Source organism: Notolepis coatsorum, assembly GCF_963971535.1.
Source record: "Notolepis coatsorum genome assembly, chromosome: 10".
In the NCBI taxonomy this organism is placed as follows: domain Eukaryota; kingdom Metazoa; phylum Chordata; class Actinopteri; order Aulopiformes; family Paralepididae; genus Notolepis; species Notolepis coatsorum.
The window spans coordinates 112,386,256-112,407,510 of NC_140174.1; the positions used below are offsets into that span (position 1 = coordinate 112,386,256).

The 21,255-nt window shown below is 44.3% G+C and overlaps 1 protein-coding gene across 1 annotated transcript in view; it reads left to right on the forward strand.

The window, feature by feature from the left end:
• Nucleotides 1-21,255, forward strand: part of gramd2b (GRAM domain containing 2B) — a gene marked incomplete at its 3' end in the record, with an annotated part of 76,695 nt that overhangs the window by 39,821 nt on the left and 15,619 nt on the right. Inside the window, exons 8-12 of the mRNA XM_084323153.1 lie at nucleotides 389-500; nucleotides 1,108-1,239; nucleotides 16,292-16,379; nucleotides 18,433-18,537; nucleotides 18,815-18,896. Of these exons, the coding sequence (XP_084179279.1) occupies nucleotides 389-500; nucleotides 1,108-1,239; nucleotides 16,292-16,379; nucleotides 18,433-18,537; nucleotides 18,815-18,896 (519 nt within the window). The remainder of the gene's footprint in view (nucleotides 1-388; nucleotides 501-1,107; nucleotides 1,240-16,291; nucleotides 16,380-18,432; nucleotides 18,538-18,814; nucleotides 18,897-21,255) is intronic.

The following is a 21,255-nucleotide window of genomic DNA, read 5'->3' on the forward strand; positions in this document are numbered from 1 at the left end:
GATTGACTAACTGACTGACTGACTGACTGACTGACTGACTGACTGACTGACTGACTGACTGACTGACTGACTGACTGACTGACTGACTGACTGACTGACTGACTGACTGACTGACTGACTGACTGACTGACTGACTGACTGACTGACTGATGGTCTAGCTGGCTGACTGACTGACTGACTGACTGACTGACTGACTGACTGACTGACTGACTGACTGACTGACTGACTGACTGACTGACTGACTGACTGACTGACGGGTTAGCTGACTGACTGACTGACTGACTGATGGGCTAGCTGGCTGACTGACTTACTGATGGGCTAGCTGGCTTACTGACTGACTGACTGACTGACTTACGAATGAATGAACTGACTGACTGTGTCTTTGTAGAGTTTTCCAGGTGGCTTCAGTGACCTGGATGGAACAGTGTGTCAGAGGAGACACGTGTTGGAGGAGAGTAGCAGCTCTGACTCCCAGACACCAGACTATGACAAGATAGCAGGTAAGACCTGGTCCTCGCCTGCAGCTCTGACTCCCAGACACCAGACGATGACACCTGACTATTCAATGGAATTTAATCTTTATTTCAAACAATGTGAAAAAAGGCAAGAAAAAAGAAAAGAAAAGGACACCCCCCTACCGGTTAACCGATATCTGAGATCACACAAATCAAAGCAAATGTATTTGTAAGGCCCGACAACACACGTCAATGTCCCCATGGGCCGGACATGTCTTCTTTAAACAAGTAAAAAAGAAACATCACAATAAATCAAGAACAAAACAAAAACACCATGAAGTCCAAAAAATGTTAAATAAATGCAAAATAAATGCAACACTCCCAGACATACCCCCACGCGAAGGTAAGGAAAAACTCACTAAAACCTAGCAATAGGAAAAAATGCACCACAGGCAATGTGGAGGAGAGAAACCTTAGAAGGGCCATTAAAGGGGGGATCTCCCTTCTTAGATGTCGGTGATAGATAGTAGTGTTGCAATAAAACAGGCGAACAGTTGGTAAGCATGCACTCATATGTGTAGTGAAACACAGATAAGTGTTTAAGATCTGAGATCACACAACCTCCTCCTCCTCCTCCTGTCTCTCCGCGCAGAGTTCCCGGTTCCCCCGTTTCTTGACGCGTTGAAGCGTGGAGACGCCCCCCCGCCACCTCCGGACCGCCGGCAGAGCCTGGACAGAAACCAGCAGAAGCCAGAAGCCAAGCTGCAGGAGACACGCCACCCTGGTAGGCTTATGCTGCACTAGGTCTCTCTCCACATGTCAATACTCTGAATACTTCACCTTTTGGAAGATGGTAATCAGTGTGTGTGTGTGTGTGTGTGTGTGTGTGTGTGTGTGTGTGTGTGTGTGTGTGTGTGTGTGTGTGTGTGTGTGTGTGTGTGTGTGTGTGTGTGTGTGTGTGTGTGTGTGTGTGTGTGTGTGTGTGTGTGTGTGTGTGTGTGTGTGTGTGTGTGTGTGTGTGTGTGTGTGTGTGTGTGTGTGTGTGTGTGTGTGTTGATCAGTAGAGTCTTATCTAACCAATAGTGTTCCTCATACTACATCATACATTTTTTATATTTAGTCATTTAGCTGATGCTTTTATCCAAAGCGACTTACAAGTTCTGTACAACAATGTCAGCAGGAAAGATACAACTCTGGAAGCTTGTACAAAAAAAATAATACAAAAAAAAAATAAAAGATTGTTCTTGTTACTGACTCGTGTCAATTTTCCATGTTTTCGCTATAGTGTCTGCCTTATGTCTCTGATCCTGTTTTGTAGTTTATTTTGTAGACCATGCTTACAACATGTACTTGTAATCAGGGCCGCCTCAGGGGGTGTGCGAGCAGTGCGGTCGCACAGGGCCTCGCGGGAAGGGGGGCCTTGCACACAAAAAAAAAAAAAAAAAAAAAGGCCCCCCTTCCCGCGAGGCCCTTTTTCATCACAGACCTAAAATCTAGTTTTGCTTATATGCTTATATATTTCACATTAGACACGTTCCTGGCTCTGAGGCTCTGCAGGCAGCAGAATTGGTTTCAATGAGGGGAGGGGTTACAGCCAGGTAAGGTAGCGTCTGTTGAGTTCATTGTGTGTGTCTGTGTGCGTGCCGGGGGAGGGGGGGGCGTGAACCGACTCATTGCCAGACGTGAGCGATTCGACTCACGCTCACGGCAATGAATCGGCTCTTATGAACGAGTCGCTCATGACCGACCCATCACTAGCGTCTGACTATTTCGCGCGTGCAGCATTGGAGCCTAGGTTATGCCAGCCAAGATGAAGAGGACATCGTTCGGCAGATGGACTGAAGATGAAAGTTGTTGCATGTTAGACAGTTCAGTCAGGCTAGCCATCCCGGCTAAAGACAGGGACAGCTAGTTAGCTTTAGCTACGTTATAATATTAAGTGTGGTTCAGTCGGGATATAGCCATGATGATGTCGGCTAGTAGCTAGCTTAGCTAAAGGCTAACTAGCGTTAGCTAACCTAGAGACAGCACGTGCAGCATTGTTATGCCAAGATGAAGAGGATGGTCGTTCGGCAGATGAACTTCGTCAACTCCACGCGGTTGTCTCCATCCTCTTGGACGTTTGGTGAGTTTTTAATGCACTCTGTTCTATTCCCGCCGTGGATATCGCTCTCTCTCTCTCTGGAGCTAAACTGGCCGACTAGCTGTTGTAGTACTAGTAGCTAACGGTGTGTGGCCTGGTGTCAGCACCTGTATTGCTTTTCTCATGTTGTACAGTTTTTCAGTGGTAGCTGCATAGCTTGCTTCTGCGTTAGCTAATGGTTAGCGATAGCCGGGTTGAGCTAACTGTTAGCCAGTTAGCTGTTTAGCTACGACGTTAGCTGCCGGCTGCGCTCGGCTGGGAACGTTAGTTTGATGCTATCAGTTAGCCTAGAGTTAGCTGTTTAAATCTCGCACAGGGCCTCGCATTTCTCCCAGGCGGCCCTGCTTGTAATTATGAACAACGAGATGGGAGTGTAACTTTGTACAAGCCCTTTGGGCTTCATTCCCTCCTAGCACTATTTTGCTAAGTAAATAAACTAAACTAAACTAAACTAAGCTAAGGGTCAGTGATATTGTTCGTCTAGCAGTGCCGAACTTGAGTGAGACAGTCTTGAGTGTATGGTAGTATAGACATATTAGCATGATAAGTAGTAGCATAAGTATAGTAGCGTAGTAGTATAGACATATTCGCATGATAAGTAGTAGCATAAGTATAGTAGCGTAGTAGTATAGACATATTCGCATGATAAGTAGTAGTATAAGTATAGTAGCGTAGTAGTATAGACATATTCGCATGATAAGTAGTAGTATAAGTATAGTAGCATAGTAGTATAGACCTATTAGGATAGTAGGTCCTAGCTCCATACTATCTCCAGATATGAACCACTTTGAAAGCTAATGCAAAGTCAATGGGGTCAAGCTCATGTCTGTATAAGTGAAAAACTACTAACCTTCATACTGTCTTTTACTAGTATGCTCTTTGCTACTAAATAATCGACCTTGCCTATATTACTACCGGGAGCATGTCTATGTTCCCCGGGTCCTATGTTCCCCGGGTTCCATGTTCCCTGCTCGCGATAAAAAGGGTCCTATGTTCCCCGGGTTCTATATTCCCCGCTCCCGAAAAAGCGACGAGTTTTGTGAGGGCCGACCATGTCAGCTTGCTTCATTTCTCTGTCATTACGGTGGTGTTCTCAAACGTACACGTCACGAATAAAAAAAAAAAGGTCCTATGTTCCCCGCTACTCCCGAAAAAGCGACAGAGTTGTGTGAGGGCAGGGACGTGCACAGGACTTTAGAGGGGCAGGTGCTCAAAGGCTGAAAAGGGCACTACACTTGTGTGTATATATTAACCGAGCGGGCCCTTTTCGGGCGGGGGCCCCCTTTTTATGCTTTTTGGGGGGTTTTGGTGATCAAATATTGAATATTGAACTATAATAATCAGTGCAGGAGCTCACTTATCCTTGAAAGACACTTTTATCACTGACTTAAAAGGCCCATACATCTCCATAAATGTTCAGGGGGGAGGGAATAAGTGCTTACCCTACAGACCCCAAGAAGTGCTGTATATTCTGTATTGTTTAATATAAATGCATTTTTTATTCCAATCCCGATTTGTATTTGAGATTCCCAAATCCCATCGGACTTGACTTCTTCGTGTCCCTCAATGAGTGTAATACCAGCATTCAACAGCGGTTTCTATCATCATCATCATCACCACCCACGCTATGCATAAAATATATAGGTCCGCGGAGAGGCACGCTGAGGAGGCCGTGCAAACGACAATGGAATATGGGGCATCTCTCTCTCTTTACCTAATATTTAGATTCTATCCTGACATTTTTCAGTTGGAAGGGCAGTCTATATGCTTAATGGTAAAAAAAAAAAAATAATAATATTTTTTTTCAAAAAGGGCACTTTTTTGATGAGGCTCAAAAAGGCAGGTGCCCAGGCACCCCTTGGCCTCTATGTGTGCACGTGCCTGTGTGAGGGTGTAGATAGATGGGTAGCACTTTATAATAACACACTGTTATAATACATTTATAAGGTATTTGTAGATAATGAACTAATCATGAACAAACCATTTATATACATTCATAAATGATTATTAAATCATTTATAACTATATTTGTATACCATTTACAAAGTATTTATAACGCATTAGTGGATAATGAACTAATCATGAACAAACCATTTATATACATTCATAAATGATTATTAAATCATTTATAACTATATTTGTATACCATTTACAAAGTATTCATAACGCATTAGTGGATAATGAACTAATGAACTAAAACTAAAACCATTTACAACTGATTAGTACATCATTTGTAAATGTACTCGTTTAAAATTCGATCTGTTGGTCACTTTTTTCCACATGATCAACCTTATTTGTTCATTATTAGTGCAACATTTAATAATGATATCTAATGTGTAGTAACACATTTGTAGATGCTTTGAAAAATGGATATGAAAAAACTACTATACCTCCATTTATTTGTTCATGTTCAACAAATGATTTGTTAGACATTCATAAAATATCTATAAATCATTTGCAGATGCTATTGTGTGCCCTAATCTAAAGTGAACACTATTCATCATTAACACATGTGTAATACAGTTTGTTCATTATTTGTTGACTTTCAACTCACCTGTTATGAACGATCTGGCTTTTATGAATACAGACACGAGGCAAAGACCAGACTTGTCTTTTCATGTTTAACAAATTATTTGTTAGACATTCATGAAACATCTATAAATCATTTGCAGATGCTATTGTGTGCCCTAATCTAAAGTGAACACTATTCATCATTAACACATGTGTAATACAGTTTGTTAATTATTTGTTGACTTTCAACTCACCTGTTATGAACGATCTGGCTTTTATGAATACAGACACGAGGCAAAGACCAGACTTGTCTTTTCATGTTTAACAAATTATTTGTTAGACATTCATGAAACATCTATAAATCATTTGCAGATGCTATTGTGTGCCCTAATCTAAAGTGAACACTATTCATCATTAACACATGTGTAATACAGTTTGTTCATTATTTGTTGACTTTTTCATCACATGTTATAAATGTCCTAGGCAGCTTTCGGATCCACCCTTCTTTGTGACATCAAACAGTGACAGAATTAGGACTATAGATAAATGCAATTGTATTAACACAAACAAAGCAAAGCAAAATACCAATACACATTGTTTATTTATTATTTATTTAAAAGAAAATGTGTATCTTTTGACACTCCTCACATCTTTTGACACTTTCTCTACTGTGTGGATTATTTTATGACTAACTAAAAGACTAAATGCTTTGTAACAGTCCTCATATTGACATGGTTTCTCTCCTGTGTAGACTCTTCTCTTCTGACTATCTGTATTGTACTTTTCTGATGTCATGAAGTATTCGGCCTAGGGGACCATGACGATGTTTTCTAGCAAGCCACTCAATGATGCCAGGTGGTCTTCAAGTGACTGCTCTGTGCGGTTCCCCCTGAGTCTCCACACCTCTGAGTCTCCACACCTCTCCTTATAATGTTCTCCGGGCCCCAGCCATCCTGTGTTTCGGGGAAAATGGCAAAACAAGAAAGAAGAGATGACATTGATTCAGAAACATTTATGATGTGAGCAGAAATTGGAGGTAATTCATTTTCATTAATCATGGTTGAATATACTGCATCCATATTTTTCCAAAATGGTGACATGGTTTGAATGAATGAATGAACACTTTATTTAACAGATTGCAGAATGGGTACAATACAGTACGGCTCAATACATACAATTGTTAAGGGGATGCAGACCAGAGAAAGACGTTTGTCTTGTTTACATCAGGGTCCCCCATTTTCAATTCATAGTGACATTTATGACATACACAACATACATGACATCAGACATTTATGGCATAGGGACATACATGACATACAGATATATAGTACTGTTACATTTGTGACATACATGATATGCAAATATACAGTACTGTTTATGGTTATGATGACCAGCTTAATAATTTGCAATGGCATTGGTTAATATAAAGGTACAGGCTACTTGCATTTCTTTTATGTCTGAAGCGACTCTCATCGATCATAACAAAGTGTCTTCTCCCCCCCATGCATGCACTGTCCTTTTCTTCTTCTCAACTTATCCATCGCCTTCACGCAGGCCTGTCTCGAGGCAATGTTTAGACAGAGAGTCTCAACAGAAACCGCGGAAGTCGTCTTGCGGTCTCACTTTTAATTTTGCGTTTAGACTAGTGTTTTGGGAGGGAATTCTTCGTGCATTTATTTTAAATAAATAATAAATAAACAATGTGTATTGGTATTTTGCTTTGCTTTGTTTGTGTTAATACAATTGCATTTATCTATAGTCCTAATTCTGTCACTGTTTGATGTCACAAAGAAGGGTGGATCCGAAAGCTGTCTAGAACATTTATAACATGTGATGAAAAAGTCAACAAATAATGAACAAACTGTATTACACATGTGTTAATGATGAATAGTGTTCACTTTAGATTAGGGCACACAATAGCATCTGCAAATGATTTATAGATGTTTCATGAATGTCTAACAAATAATTTGTTAAACATGAAAAGACAAGTCTGGTCTTTGCCTCGTGTCTGTATTCATAAAAGCCAGATCGTTCATAACAGGTGAGTTGAAAGTCAACAAATAATGAACAAACTGTATTACACATGTGTTAATGATGAATAGTGTTCACTTTAGATTAGGGCACTGCAAATGATTTATAGATATTTTATGAATGTCTAACACTATCATTTGTTGAACATGAACAAATAAATGGAGGTATAGTAGTTTTTTCATATCCATTTTTCAAAGCATCTACAAATGTGTTACTACACATTAGATATCATTATTAAATGTTGCACTAATAATGAACAAATAAGGTTGATCATGTGGAAAAAAGTTACCAACAGATTGAATTTTTAACGAGTACATTTACAAATGATGTACTAATCAGTTGTAAATGGTTTTGTTCATGATTAGTTCATTATCCACTAATGCGTTATAAATACTTTGTAAATGGTATACAAATATAGTTATAAATGATTTAATAATAATTTATGAATGTATATAAATGGTTTGTTCATGATTAGTTCATTATTTACAAATACCGTATAAATGTATTATAACAGGGTGTTATTATAAAGTGCTACCTTACATGGTGCAACATGTGTAATTGTGTAATTGTGTATGTGTGTGTGTGTTCTGGATGTAACAGTACTGTATATCTACTCCAGTGCCGTCTGACAGATTCGGCCATCAGACGCTGCTTGCGTGTAACAGAGATGTATATCTGTTATTTAGTTAGGCCTACTGGACATTTTCGTTGACATAAGTAGATTTTTCGTTTTTGTTTATTTATTAAGTTAATATAAAGCGTGTTTCACACGCTTTTGATTTCTTTAAGTGGTGAGTGACGTCTTTTTCGTTGTACGCTTATTTCTCGCCAGAGAGATACAATGTTGATCACAATATCCCGATTCCGAAACAAAATAAGGCAAGTCCTTATCACAAACTGTCCCAAAGATATTTAATGTTTTGCTAAACATGTCTAGTGTTGTGCCCGACTTCAGTTAAAAGCCAAATTGCATTATAAATTTAGATGCCAGACAGAAGAGGTCTGCACCTGATGCAGATTGTTTGGAGAGTATTACTTTACTATTTCTCTAATATATATCAGATCATTTGTTGAACATGAACAAATAAATAGGTATAGTAGTTTTTTCATATCCATTTTTCAAAGCATCTACAAATGTGTTACTACACATTAGATATCATTATTAATTGTTGCACTAATAATGAACAAATAAGGTTGATCATGTGGAAAAAAGTATAGCTAGGCTATATATTTCAGCTATAATGTCCTAACAGAGAAACTACCACCACCTAAAACATCCTTATAATACCTTGTTTTATCCATAGGCAGTAGCGCTTTAAAGGTATAATAACTTCAGTGGACAGCGCCTTGGTGCTGAAGTGTCATTCAAACTATCCTTACTTAAATATGACTGTGACAGGCGACGACGGCACCACACATGTGAACAGTAACTGTTACAAAGGGTCAGATTAAACCGAATATATATATTTACTGCTTGAGATCCCTTGTATAATATTTGTATATCGTTTGATATCCCTTGTATATTCTTTGTATATATACACGGAATATCCCTTTACCTGGGTACAAACCAGACCATAATATTCGCTCTCCTATTGGACAGCGACCCCTAGGCGCCAACGACCATACCCCCAATGGCAAGTTCAAAGGCAACGCCAAGGCATGTCTCAACATGTCCAGGTTTGCGCAGTAATACGAGACAGAACTGAGGTTGGCACTAGATAATTCACCTTACGTATAAATACGGCGCAGGTGGAAACAGCAGCAGTTCATTCAGTTCATCGTTCGTTCATTACCAGTAAAGCCTTCACCACGAGTCAACGACCAAGTGAAGTGAGCAACCTTGCGTCTAAATAGAGCACTTAGAACATGTGCGAATAGGATAGTAAAGTGTCATAGTTTGGTGAAGTAACGTCAAGTTCAACCTAGTTTAATGTGAAGGATAGTGCACAGGAGAATCTACACCGGCGAATGCAGAACCATTTTCTGGTTGGATTATATTGCTTTGGTACCGTGACTGCTGGAGCAGAGAACCGTCTACCCCACTATCGTGTGGGATCTACCCCTGTGAGGAGCATCTCTCGAGCCCGCCTCTAGGACCAGAGGCTGGCTAGCTTTCATCCATGCTGTCGAGCATACTGGATTATAGCTGTTGCTTTGTCTGCCGATCAAGGAAGTACATGTACCGACTCCCGTGGCTGGAGCTTCTTTATTCTTCGTTGACCCAGACTTTGCATCCGAACATTCCTCTACCCTGCCGGCTTACAACCGGAGGGAACCCCCCAGTGTCTCCAGCTGACTACTAGTGTGCCTTATGTAATTGCTATGCTACAGGTGGCGTCAGTTATACCCATCTTACTATTCTCATGGACTTACGCTCTTGACCTACTTTAAGTGTTCTTCGCCTTACAAGCGCAAGTATAATTCTCAATCTGTAACCTACCGTTGTTGCTCTAATAACAATAAATCCCTCTAACTAGAACTTTATGTGTCATTGCCGTATTCTTGTGTGGGTGTTCACCAGATATATTCATGTACTGTATGGCCAGTAATTAAAGTACATAACTAAGTAGTGGTTTAATAATACCATACTCTCAATACAGTCAGGGAATTGTATCCCTCAGTTACAATTGGTCCTTCGAGCCGGAGGGTATCAGTGTAATATCTAATATAATATTGATATTAACCATGGCCAGCGGTGAACACTCCCCAAGCGGCTCTCCCAAGCTAGAACGCCCGCAGCGCAGACGTCAGCCACCTCCCTATCTAGAGGACTACGCTGTCAGTCTAATACCTAGCTTTAAACAGACGTTAAATGCGGATAAAGCGGATAGTCAAAGCATGTCAAATCCTACCGACCAGGCGACCCGACCAGTAGAGACCCCAGTGGATTCAGACCAAACTGACTCAGCTCACGGGGGGGACCAGGTGGGACATGACCAGACTATACCTCCAGACAACGTCACCGGGAGAGTCCCCGGAGAGCTCTAGGATAAAGAAAGCGCTCCGTGGACAGAACCCGACACACAACCAAGAGAAGAGAAGCGCGCCCAGGAGATGGATCTCTAGGCGCGCCCAGAGAACAGATCTCCAACGAGCACTGTCAGAAGCCGATCACCTCCGTCAGTGTCATCCCCCAGCGAGGCGGACCAGATGCTGGCGCAGGCATTCATCGCCACCCTGGCAGCCTCCACCGAACGCGATCGACTTCAGGGTGAACGCGATCGACTTCAAGCACAGACGCTTAGTGAGCGCGAACACTCTACCATGGAAAGAGAGCGCCTCCAGGCTCAACAGACGAGCGAGCGCGAACAATCTGCAGACCAACGAGAGCGCCTTCACGCGCAACTCCAAGCGCAAGCCCTTAGTGAACGCGAACACGCTGCAACCGAGCGAGATCGCTTCCAGGCGCAACAAAGGAGTGAAGACGACCGCATAAGACTGGAGACCAGACGCCTTCAGACGGAAGAGAACATTGAAAGAGGCCGCGCCGATGCACAGCATGCCGCCGCCAATGCACAGCGCGACGCCGCCCATGCCAGCGCCGATGCACAGCGCGCCGCCGCCAATGCACAGCGCGACGCCGCCCATGCCAGCGCCAATGCACAGCGCGCCGCCGCCAATGCACAGCGCGCCTCCGCCAATGCACAGCGCGACGCCGCCCATGCCAGCGCCAATGCACAGCGCGACGCCGCCAATGCACAGCGCGACACCGGCAATACCCAGCGCGAAGCACAGCGCGACGCCGCCAATGCAGAGCGCGACGCCGCCCATGCCCAGCGCGAAGCAGAGCGCGACCGGCTGCAGGCGCAGATGATAGAACAATTGATTGCCATGGCGACACCCCCTCGCTCCGCACGGAGCTCCCGGAGATCATCACGACAAGGGTCTTGGGCACCTTCCCCTACCCGACGAAGCGACCCGGGACCCGGCCAACAAGAGGATCCTGTCTACGTATCCGACCCCCCTCCCCGACCGGTCCACACGAGACCCAGCCACCGGGAAGAACCGGCCTACGTAGCCGAGAGACTGACTAGAAGACTCCAGGACCTAGCAGAGGAAGAGGAAGAGGAGGAATGTCAAGCCGACCAGCAGCAACGTACTCTGGACCAGGAGGCCCAGTACAGCCCCGACCAGCAGCAACGTACTCTGGACCAGGAGGCCCAGTACAGCCCCGACGTCAGCCCCGAGTCACTGCACTACAAACCCCCGACCCAACTCACGGGTGAGTTTGACGTACAGTCAGCACCGAGGAACAGCACCTGGGTACCCGGCCCCTGGTACCCACCAAGTACCAACCCACGACAACACGTACGGGGAGACGCGCCCAGGAGGCCCCTTCCCCTACGCTCACCAATGTGCCAGCCATCCATGGCATCGTACCTTGGCACACCGACGTTCCCAGACTTTACGCGCGAGGACAGAGCACAGTACACGGAATTACGGATGTGCTTGGAGACTATGATGTCCGACGTCCCCGATGAGTCGTACAAATATGCCATCCTCCTCAAGCACCTCAAGGTGCCCAGAGCGCATAATATAGCGCTGGCATATTCCAACTCAAGCACCCCATACTCCGCGGCTCTAGTGGCCCTCGACCAGCGTTATGGACGCATATGGGACTACGTGATACAAGAAATAAGGAATATTGATCGTCTCCCCCCAGCCAAAGACAATAGAGCATTGGATGACCTCTCTATCAAGGTACAATCCCTGGTAGGGATGCTAGGGTCCCAAAGGGAAAAAGGGATACATGAACTATATGCTAACTCTAATGTGGAACGAATACTAGAGAAGCTCCCTCCAGCCCGCCAAGAGCGCTTTCGGTGGCAGAGAGACCACCGTGATCCCGACGGTCCCGAGCCATCCCTCCTAGACCTGGCCGACTTCCTCGCGAGAGAAGTCAGCAGCCTACGACTGGATACGTTCGTGTGGAGTGGACCAAGCCCAAGAGATGGACCTCGGAGATCTAATGATAACCACCGGTCAGTGACTGTTATGCACCAGGCCGAGTCAGTGCCGCAGCACGAGAACCACAGCAACCCCCCGACCAAAGGGGAGTGGAAGATTGAATGCCAGTACTGTGGAAAGGAACATCGGCTGTATCAATGTGACACTTTCAAGAAGCTGACCACGGACGAGGTGAGTCAGTGGATCAAAGCCAACCGCCGCTGCTTCCGCTGCGCGCGCAGCCATATGGCAGCTGAGTGCCGTTTAAAGAAGAAATGCAGCAAGTGCGACGGCGCCCACTTGGAGGTCCTGCATGACATCAACAAGCGTCCGCCAGGACAACAAAGTGGGCCCGTCACGGTGATGTATCAGGCCGAGGCGGTGGCACCAGTACCGAAGATCCACCAGACCGCCCCCTGGTGTACCGACTGCTACAGCAGACACTGGGAGTCACGGTGCTACTCGGACGACCGCGAGTCGGCACCACTCCAGAAGATCCAAGGCAACCCACCAACAGGAGTGCTCCACATAGACCAGCATAGCGGGACCCCCCGAGTGCTCATCAAAGTGGTCAGAGTGCTCCTGAGCTACGAGGACAAGGTCCTGGACACTTACGCCGTCCTAGACGATGGGTCTGAAAAGACTCTCCTCCTCGCTTCCGCCGCAGCCCAGCTGGGCCTGCGGGGTGCCAAAGGAACAATGACAATCCGTACCATTAGAAGAGACCAGAAGACCATAAAGGGTGAAAATGTCTCCTTCAAGATAGCAGCGGTGGACCAGCCCGAGAAGCAGTATAGCATCACCAACGTCTTCACCAGCCACGACATAGGCCTGTCACAGTACACCTACCCCATCCCACAGCTGATGGCGAAGTACGAGCACCTACGCAGACTACCTATACCGCTCATCGACGGCGCCACACCGACCCTGCTCATAGGCTCCGACCACGCGGACCTCATTCTCCCAATTGAGGCGGCCCACATCGGACCCAAAGGATGCCCAGTCGCGGTTCAGACCCGACTGGGGTGGACGCTCCAGGGCCCCCTCTACGGACTTGACAGTCAACCCACGTCTACACGCTGCCTGCACACAAAGGTGAGCGACACAGGCCACTCTCTCGTACAGCCCGTTGAGAGGCTATTGACATTAGACGAGAGGCCTGTGAGAGAACCGTGGGCCCAAGAAGAGGGAGTTCCGAACTCCACCCCCCTCAGCTGCGCTCCAAGCGACGTAGCTGACCTCGAGCCCAGCACCCCACACGACTTCTTGATGGGGCGGCCGGAACCGGCCCCTCCTCAGATGGGGTACAGACCAAACAAGAGGAACAGACGGAGGATGTGGAGGCACAGCCAAGCACAGATCAACCAGTCTCGGGCCCGCTTCCTCCTAAGCCCCCTACCATCCCTTCCAGCCCGTCAGAAGCGGGTCAAGGACGGGGACAACTTAAAAGTGGACACGGTCGTTATGATCATAGACCAGTCACTACCCCGAGCTGCGTGGCCGGCCGGCCGCGTAAGCAAAGTGATCACTGGTGCCGACGGAAAGGTCAGAGCGGCAGAAGTTCTTGTCCAGGGACGGACATACACCGACCCGTGGTGAGGCTGATAGAGTTGCCAAGGCTCCCTGACTCCCTTGATGACGATCATGACCCACTGACTTTGTAGATTGCCCTACTCCCCACAACAGACATTGAGTAGTAGACAAGACGGTTAATCTGTCTTTGCTTTATCTAATTAGGTGCGGACTAATTAGGAGGTGGCTGTTACAAAGGGTCAGATTAAACCGAATATATATATTTACTGCTTGAGATCCCTTTTATAATATTTGTATATTGTTTGATATCCCTTGTATATTCTTTGTATATATACACGGAATATCCCTTTACCTGGGTACAAACCAGACCATAATATTCGCTCTCCTATTGGACAGCGACCCCTAGGCGCCAACGACCATACCCCCAATGGCAAGTTCAAAGGCAACGCCAAGGCATGTCTCAACATGTCCAGGTTTGCGCAGTAATACGAGACAGAACTGAGGTTGGCACTAGATAATTCACCTTACGTATAAATACGGCGCAGGTGGAAACAGCAGCACTTCGTTCAACGTATCGTTCGTTCATTACTAGTAAAGCCTTCACCACGAGTCAACGACCAAGTGAAGTGAGCAACCTTGCGTCTAAATAGAGCACTTAGAACATGTGCGAATAGGATAGTAAAGTGTCATAGTTTGGTGAAGTAACGTCAAGTTCAACCTAGTTTAATGTGAAGGATAGTGCACAGGAGAATCTACACCGGCGAATGCAGAACCATTTTCTGGTTGGATTATATTGTTTTGGTACCGTGACTGCTGGAGCAGAGAACCGTCTACCCCACTATCGTGTGGGATCTACCCCTGTGAGGAGCATCTCTCGAGCCCGCCTCTAGGACCAGAGGCTGGCTAGCTTTCATCCATGCTGTCGAGCATACTGGATTATAGCTGTTGCTTTGTCTGCCGATCAAGGAAGTACATGTACCGACTCCCGTAGCTGGAGCTTCTTTATTCTTCGTTGACCCAGACTTTGCATCCGAACATTCCTCTACCCTGCCGGCTTACAACCGGAGGGAACCCCCCAGTGTCTCCAGCTGACTACTAGTGTGCCTTATGTAATTGCTATGCTACAGGTGGCATCAGTTATACCCATCTTACTATTCTCATGGACTTACGCTCTTGACCTACTTTAAGTGTTCTTCGCCTTACAAGCGCAAGTATAATTCTCAATCTGTAACCTACCGTTGTTGCTCTAATAATAATAAATCCCTCTAACTAGAACTTTATGTGTCATTGCCGTATTCTTGTGTGGGTGTTCACCAGATATATTCATGTACTGTATGGCCAGTAATTAAAGTACATAACTAAGTAGTGGTTTAATAATACCATACTCTCAATACAGTCAGGGAATTGTACCCCTCAGTTACAGTAACAATACAATTGCGTCTTCTTGAAGCGGATTCAGCTTGTTTTGCTCCAATTTGACGTCAGTTTAAAACCCTTCTACTCCTATGGCATATTTAATTCCGCCTGGATCTTTTCTTTTTATTGTGCGCTGTAGCATTGTCAAAGAGTAATTGCTTTTGCCCATTTCCCTTTGTAACTTCATCCTTTATCTTTCAATATCTTATTTGACGTTACTGTACGATATAAGTGTGTATTAAAAGACGGAGCTGTTAATGCGTATTGAAGGTTTGTGTCCCCGGGCAAGCTATATTCACGTATTCACATAACTCACATATATCCTCAACTATCCACAACATCAGAGCGCATCAGGTGCATAATGAAATAGAAGATATAATTAAGAACAAGAACATGTCAATAACACTTTAAAATACTCGAGAGACTGACGGACATTTCCAGATGAACTCGAATCTGTTGCACCGCCAGCAGCAGAGCCTTTATTTCAGCTGGGAACATCGGACCCTTATTTCAGCGGGGAACATATAACAATTTTTTTTGAGCTGCGGTCTGGACCGGGGAACATAGAGCCTTTATTTCAGCAGGGAACATAGGACCCATTTTTTGGAGCTGCGGTCTGGACCGGGGAACATAGAGCCTTTATTTCAGCAGGGAACATGGGACCCTTTTTTTGTTCGGGAGCGGGCGGGACCGGGGAACATAGAACCTTTATTTCGGGAGCGGGGAACATGGGACCCTTTTTTATTTTTTAAGCGGGGAACATAGAACCCAGGGAACATAGGACCCGGGGAACATAGGGATGACCCCTTACTACCTACTATGCTAACATGTCTCTACTACTATGCACTCAAGACTGTAGCACTCAAGTTCAACACTGTTTGACGAACAATCTTACTGACCCTTAGCTGCCAGAGTTGTGCCCTTCCTGCTGACTTGTTGTACGGAACTTCTAAGTCGATTTGGATAAAAGCATAAGCTAAATGACTAGCAGCTCCGGCTAGTTAGCCACAAACCAATACAAAGTCAATGGGGTCGAGCTCAGACAGGAGCTTGACCCCATTGACTTTGCATTGGTTTGTGGCTAACTAGCCAGAGCCCCAGTAGTATGAGGAACAGCGTGTGCTGAGAAAGGACTGTACAGATCAACAACATCACTGGTGAGTAGGAAATAGGGCTCTGAAAAAATCTGAACTATCCCTTTAAGGTGAACCCTGAGCACAGGGCCCAGTACCTGCTGATGTGTGTTCTCCTACAGGGCTGTCTGGTGCAGCAGAGGTGGTCGTTGACAACAGGACTCTGAAACCTGTCTCTCTCAACAGTCTGCTGTTTGTCTACTTGTTTCTGTGAGTTGTACAGACATGCAGTTATTATCGTTAAATCTGTTCAAACCCACAGTCTACATCAATTAATTCATCCATCATCCACCCACCCTGTATATAGTATTCCTTGTGTACAGTAGGTATAGTATAGTATATAGTATTGTCCTTGTGTACAGTAGGTATAGTATAGTATATAGTATTGTCCTTGTGTACAGTATGTATACTGTATAGTACAGTATAGTATTCTCCTTGTGTACAGTATGTATAGTATATAGTATTCCCTTGTGTACAGTATGTATAGTATAGTATATAGTATTGTCCTTGTGTACAGTATGTATAGTATAGTATATAGTATTGTCCTTGTGTACAGTATGTATAGTATAGTATATAGTATTGTCCTTGTGTACAGTATGCACAGTATAGTATATAGAATTGTCCTTGTGTACAGTATGTACAGTACAGTATATAGTATTGTCCTTGTGTACAGTATGTACAGTACAGTATATAGTATTGTCCTTGTGTACAGTATGTACAGTACAGTAGAAAAGTTGAGATCCAAGGCAGCTCTACAATTTTAAAATGCCTTTATTAATTGGCTTACATTATTTAGAAAATTTTAAAATACCGACATGTTTCGGCCTACACATGGCCTTCTTCAGGGTGTTGTAACTGTGACAAAACAATACTGTGACTAAATAAAGAAAAAAGGAAAAAACTGAACTCTGGGAGAGGCTAATTACAATGGGGGACAGCTGGTGCCAAATGAATGAAGGCACCGCACATTCTCAACTTGACATAGTTAGAAGACAATCCACTTATAAGCTATGTCTACGTTGAAGGAATATACAATAATACTAAATAGAAATAAAGAAATTAGTATATTATATATGTATATATACACACACACTCAAAATATTATAACAACATAAGGAAATGAGTCAAAACAAACATAGAATAGATCAATAATAATATCAAAAAATATCAAAAACAACAATGTAAGAGCATTGAGTAATGCAAGACAAAAAATACTACTATATAATGTAACCTACTTGGCCTATAGAAGTGACAACATGTCCATAGAGTCATTTAAACCTGCAAAGAGGTGGCCTGTAGTCTATCAAAATACAATAAATAACAATGTATAAATACAATAAATAAATAAATAAATAAATAAATAAATAAAGTGTTCTACTGGCCTATAAAATATATGTACAGTACAGTATATAGTATTGTCCTTGTGTACAGTATGTACAGTACAGTATATAGTATTATCCTTGTGTACAGTATGTACAGTATAGTATATAGTATTGTCCTTGTGTACAGTATGTACAGTATTTTGGGGGAGGTGGAGGGCCGTTTAAAAACATATATATATAGTATATATATATATATATATATATATATATATATATATATATATATATATATATATATATATATATATATATATATATATATATATATATATATTATAATATAGAGTAGGCCGACCCCTTCTTACAGATGGAGATAACGGTCAACGAAAATCGGTATGCAAAATAAATACATCAATAGATAAGAGGACACTTTCTGTACCGCAGGGCAAAGGGGCAGGGGGTCGCTGATGCTGTCTGTCTGTCTGTCTGTCTGTCTGTCTGTCTGTCTGTCTGTCTGTCTGTCTGTCTGTCTGTCTGTCTGTCTGTCTGTCTGTCTGTCTGTCTGTCTGTCTGTCTGTCTGTCTGTCTGTCTGTCTGTCTGTCTGTCTGTCTGTCTGTCTGTCTGTCTGTCTGTCTGTCTGTCTGTCTGTCTGTCTGTCTGTCTGTCTGTCTGTCTGTCTGTATGTCTGTCTGTCTGTCTGTCTGTCTGTCTGTCTGTCTGTCTGTCTGTCTGTCTGTCTGTCTGTCTGTCTGTCTGTCTGTCTGTCTGTCTGTCTGTCTGTCTGTCTGTCTATCTGTCTGTCTGTCTGTCTGTCTGTCTGTCTGTCTGTCTGTCTGTCTGTCTGTCTGTCTGTCTGTCTGTCTGTCTGTCTGTCTGTCTGTCTGTCTGTCTGTCTCTTGCTACTGATACTGTCTGTCTGTCTGTCTGTCTGTCCTCACAGGGTGTGTGTCCTGGTCCTGTCCTCTTGTTACATGGCCTTCAAGATCCTCTCCCTGGAGCAGAGACTGACCACCCTGGGCTCCATGAATGACTACACACAACAGGAGTAAGACCACACCTCCATAGACCTTCATAGACCTTCACAGACCACTCACCTCACCGTAGCCATTTTTTTGTTGCCTTTTCTATCTTTTTCTCCCATCCTCCAAATTCTATCATTATGCCAATTCCCTTCTTGGTCGTTGCGCTGCCCTACTGTCAGTCTGGGGAGGGTGTAGACACACAAGGGTTAAAGTCATAGTAATAGAATGTGTACTTGTGTTTCAGATGTGGTAATAGAATGTGTACTAGAATGTGTACTTGAATGTGTACTTGTGTTTCAGAAGTGAGTACCTGCGAGCAGGCCACGGGGTCAATACAGAGATCTACTCTGAGCTCACCATCAACCTCCTGAAACTACAGAAGGTTTGTCTTGTATTTCTGGTCTTTTTAACCTCTTAAACCCGAGCCCTATTTTCTGAAAATTCGCCTAGAAATACATACCTAAGTAAATGGAAGATTGCTCCACTTCTACAAGGGCCAATTGCATGTTCTTGGTATCTAGGGACATCTATGGATCCTCGCCTTTTTCCGACTCGATGCCCTGAGATTTCTATAAACTAATATTTCACGGGGCACCCGAGTGGCGCACCGCATACAGCACTACGGTGCAATACGGCAGACCCGGGTTCGACTCCCGGACCCGGTGAGCGTTGCCGAATGTCTTCCCTGATCTATCTCCCATTCCTCCTCTCTCTCTCTACCGGACTGCCCGGTAGCAAAAATCTATAAAAACCTACAAAAACATAACTTAAAAGTAACATTTAAACTAATAGTTCACTAATAACACTTAAAATCATTGGTAAACAAACGTAGTGTTGAAAATATACAATTTGACTGCTGTTTTGACAGGGTTAGGGTCTTTACTCTTGGCTACATTTGAAGAAAAAAACCGCAACATTAATTCATACATTCTGTAGAGATGGATTTATGGCATGATGTCATTCTCGTACCTGTACCGGACCGCTCAGGCTTAAGAGGTTAAAGGTGCTGTAAGTGGTATTTGTTTTGTTAAAATGAGTCGTCTACATGTTAGAATAATAGCTCTACATTCCGACAGCCATCACTGATACAGAGTGTCTGGTCAGTAACATGGGTCTCCCAGTCCCTCTTCTCTGCAGTAAACAACCATCACTGATATAGAGTGTTTGGTCAGTAACATGGGTCTCCCAGTCCCTCCACTCTGCAGTAAACAGCCATCACTGATACAGAGTGTCTGGTCAGTAACATGGGTCTCCCAGTCCCTCTTCTCTGCAGTAAACAGCCATCACTGATATAGAGTGTCTGGTCAGTAACATGGGTCTCCCAGTCCCTCCGCTCTGCAGTAAACAGACATCACTGATACAGAGTGTCTGGTCAGTAACATGGGTCTCCCAGTCCCTCCACTCTGCAGTAAACAGACATCACTGATACAGAGTGTCTGGTCAGTAACATGGGTCTCCCAGTCCCTCCTCTCTGCAGTAAACAGACATCACTGATACAGAGTGTCTGGTCAGTAACATGGGTCTCCCAGTCCCTCCACTCTGCAGTAAACAGCCATCACTGATACAGAGTGTCTGGTCAGTAACATGGGTCTCTCTCAGTCCCTCCACTCTGCAGTAAACAGCCATCACTGATACAGAGTGTCTGGTCAGTAACATGGGTCTCCCAGTCCCTCTTCTCTGCAGTAAACAGCCATCACTGATACAGAGTGTTTGGTCAGTAACATGGGTCTCCCAGTCCCTCCGCTCTGCAGTAAACGCAATTTTTTTTATTGGTTTGTTTTGTAGTACCGGGAAGTCCGGTAGAGAGAGAGGGAGAGGAGGAAATTGGGAGACAGAGCAGGGGAAGACATTCGGCAAAGGACACCGGGTCCGGGAGTCGAACCCAGGTAGCTTGAATCCTTTCTCCAACGCGTTCGTGTTTCCGCGTCTCTGATTGGCCAGGTCATGTGACATGTACGCCCAATTGTGGGACCGCAAGTTTTTACACTGGTTAAGCTTAGGCACTCTTTCGAAGTTGGTTAAGGTTAGAGTTTATCTTAGAGCATGGCGATAGAACGCCTGCCCTGATTCCAAACTCTAACCTTAACCAACTTCGAAAGAGTCGCCTAAGCTTAACCAGTGATAAACTAGGCGTTAGGTAGTTTGCAGGCTGTTCGACCCGGAAATAGGCGCAGAACTTGCCGTCCCACGATTGGCGCACATGTCACATGACCGGGCCAATCAGAGCGCAAAACGGGAACCCGGAAACACGGACGCGTTGGAGAAAAGCTACACGCACCCAGGTTGGCCGTTTCGCGACGCAGCGCGCTACATGGTGTGCTACTAGACTTGATTGTAAAAATATGTAGGGTTCTCTCTCCTGATTGGATAAAGTGGGAAGGGATACCAGGAAATGTATTTTTATATAACTATCCCAGGAGGGACTGGTAAACCCATGTTACTGACCAAACACTCTATATCAGTGATGGCTGTCGCAATATAAAGCTATTTAAAACCTATTTTAACAAAAATATAAGTTACAGCACCTTTAACGCAGGGAAATGCTAACGATTTGCTTCATCAATAACTTAACTTGGTCAATCATCAAGTGTGTGAGTCCATTGAGACTTCTGACAAGCTAAAGGGGCGTCACTTTAGGACTATAGTAATAATGTCTTGCCCAGGAAACTTAAAAAAATTTCTTTTCTAAGTAGAAGAGGTGCCATGTTTGATGCAGATGAGACCAACTGTCACAGAGCAGC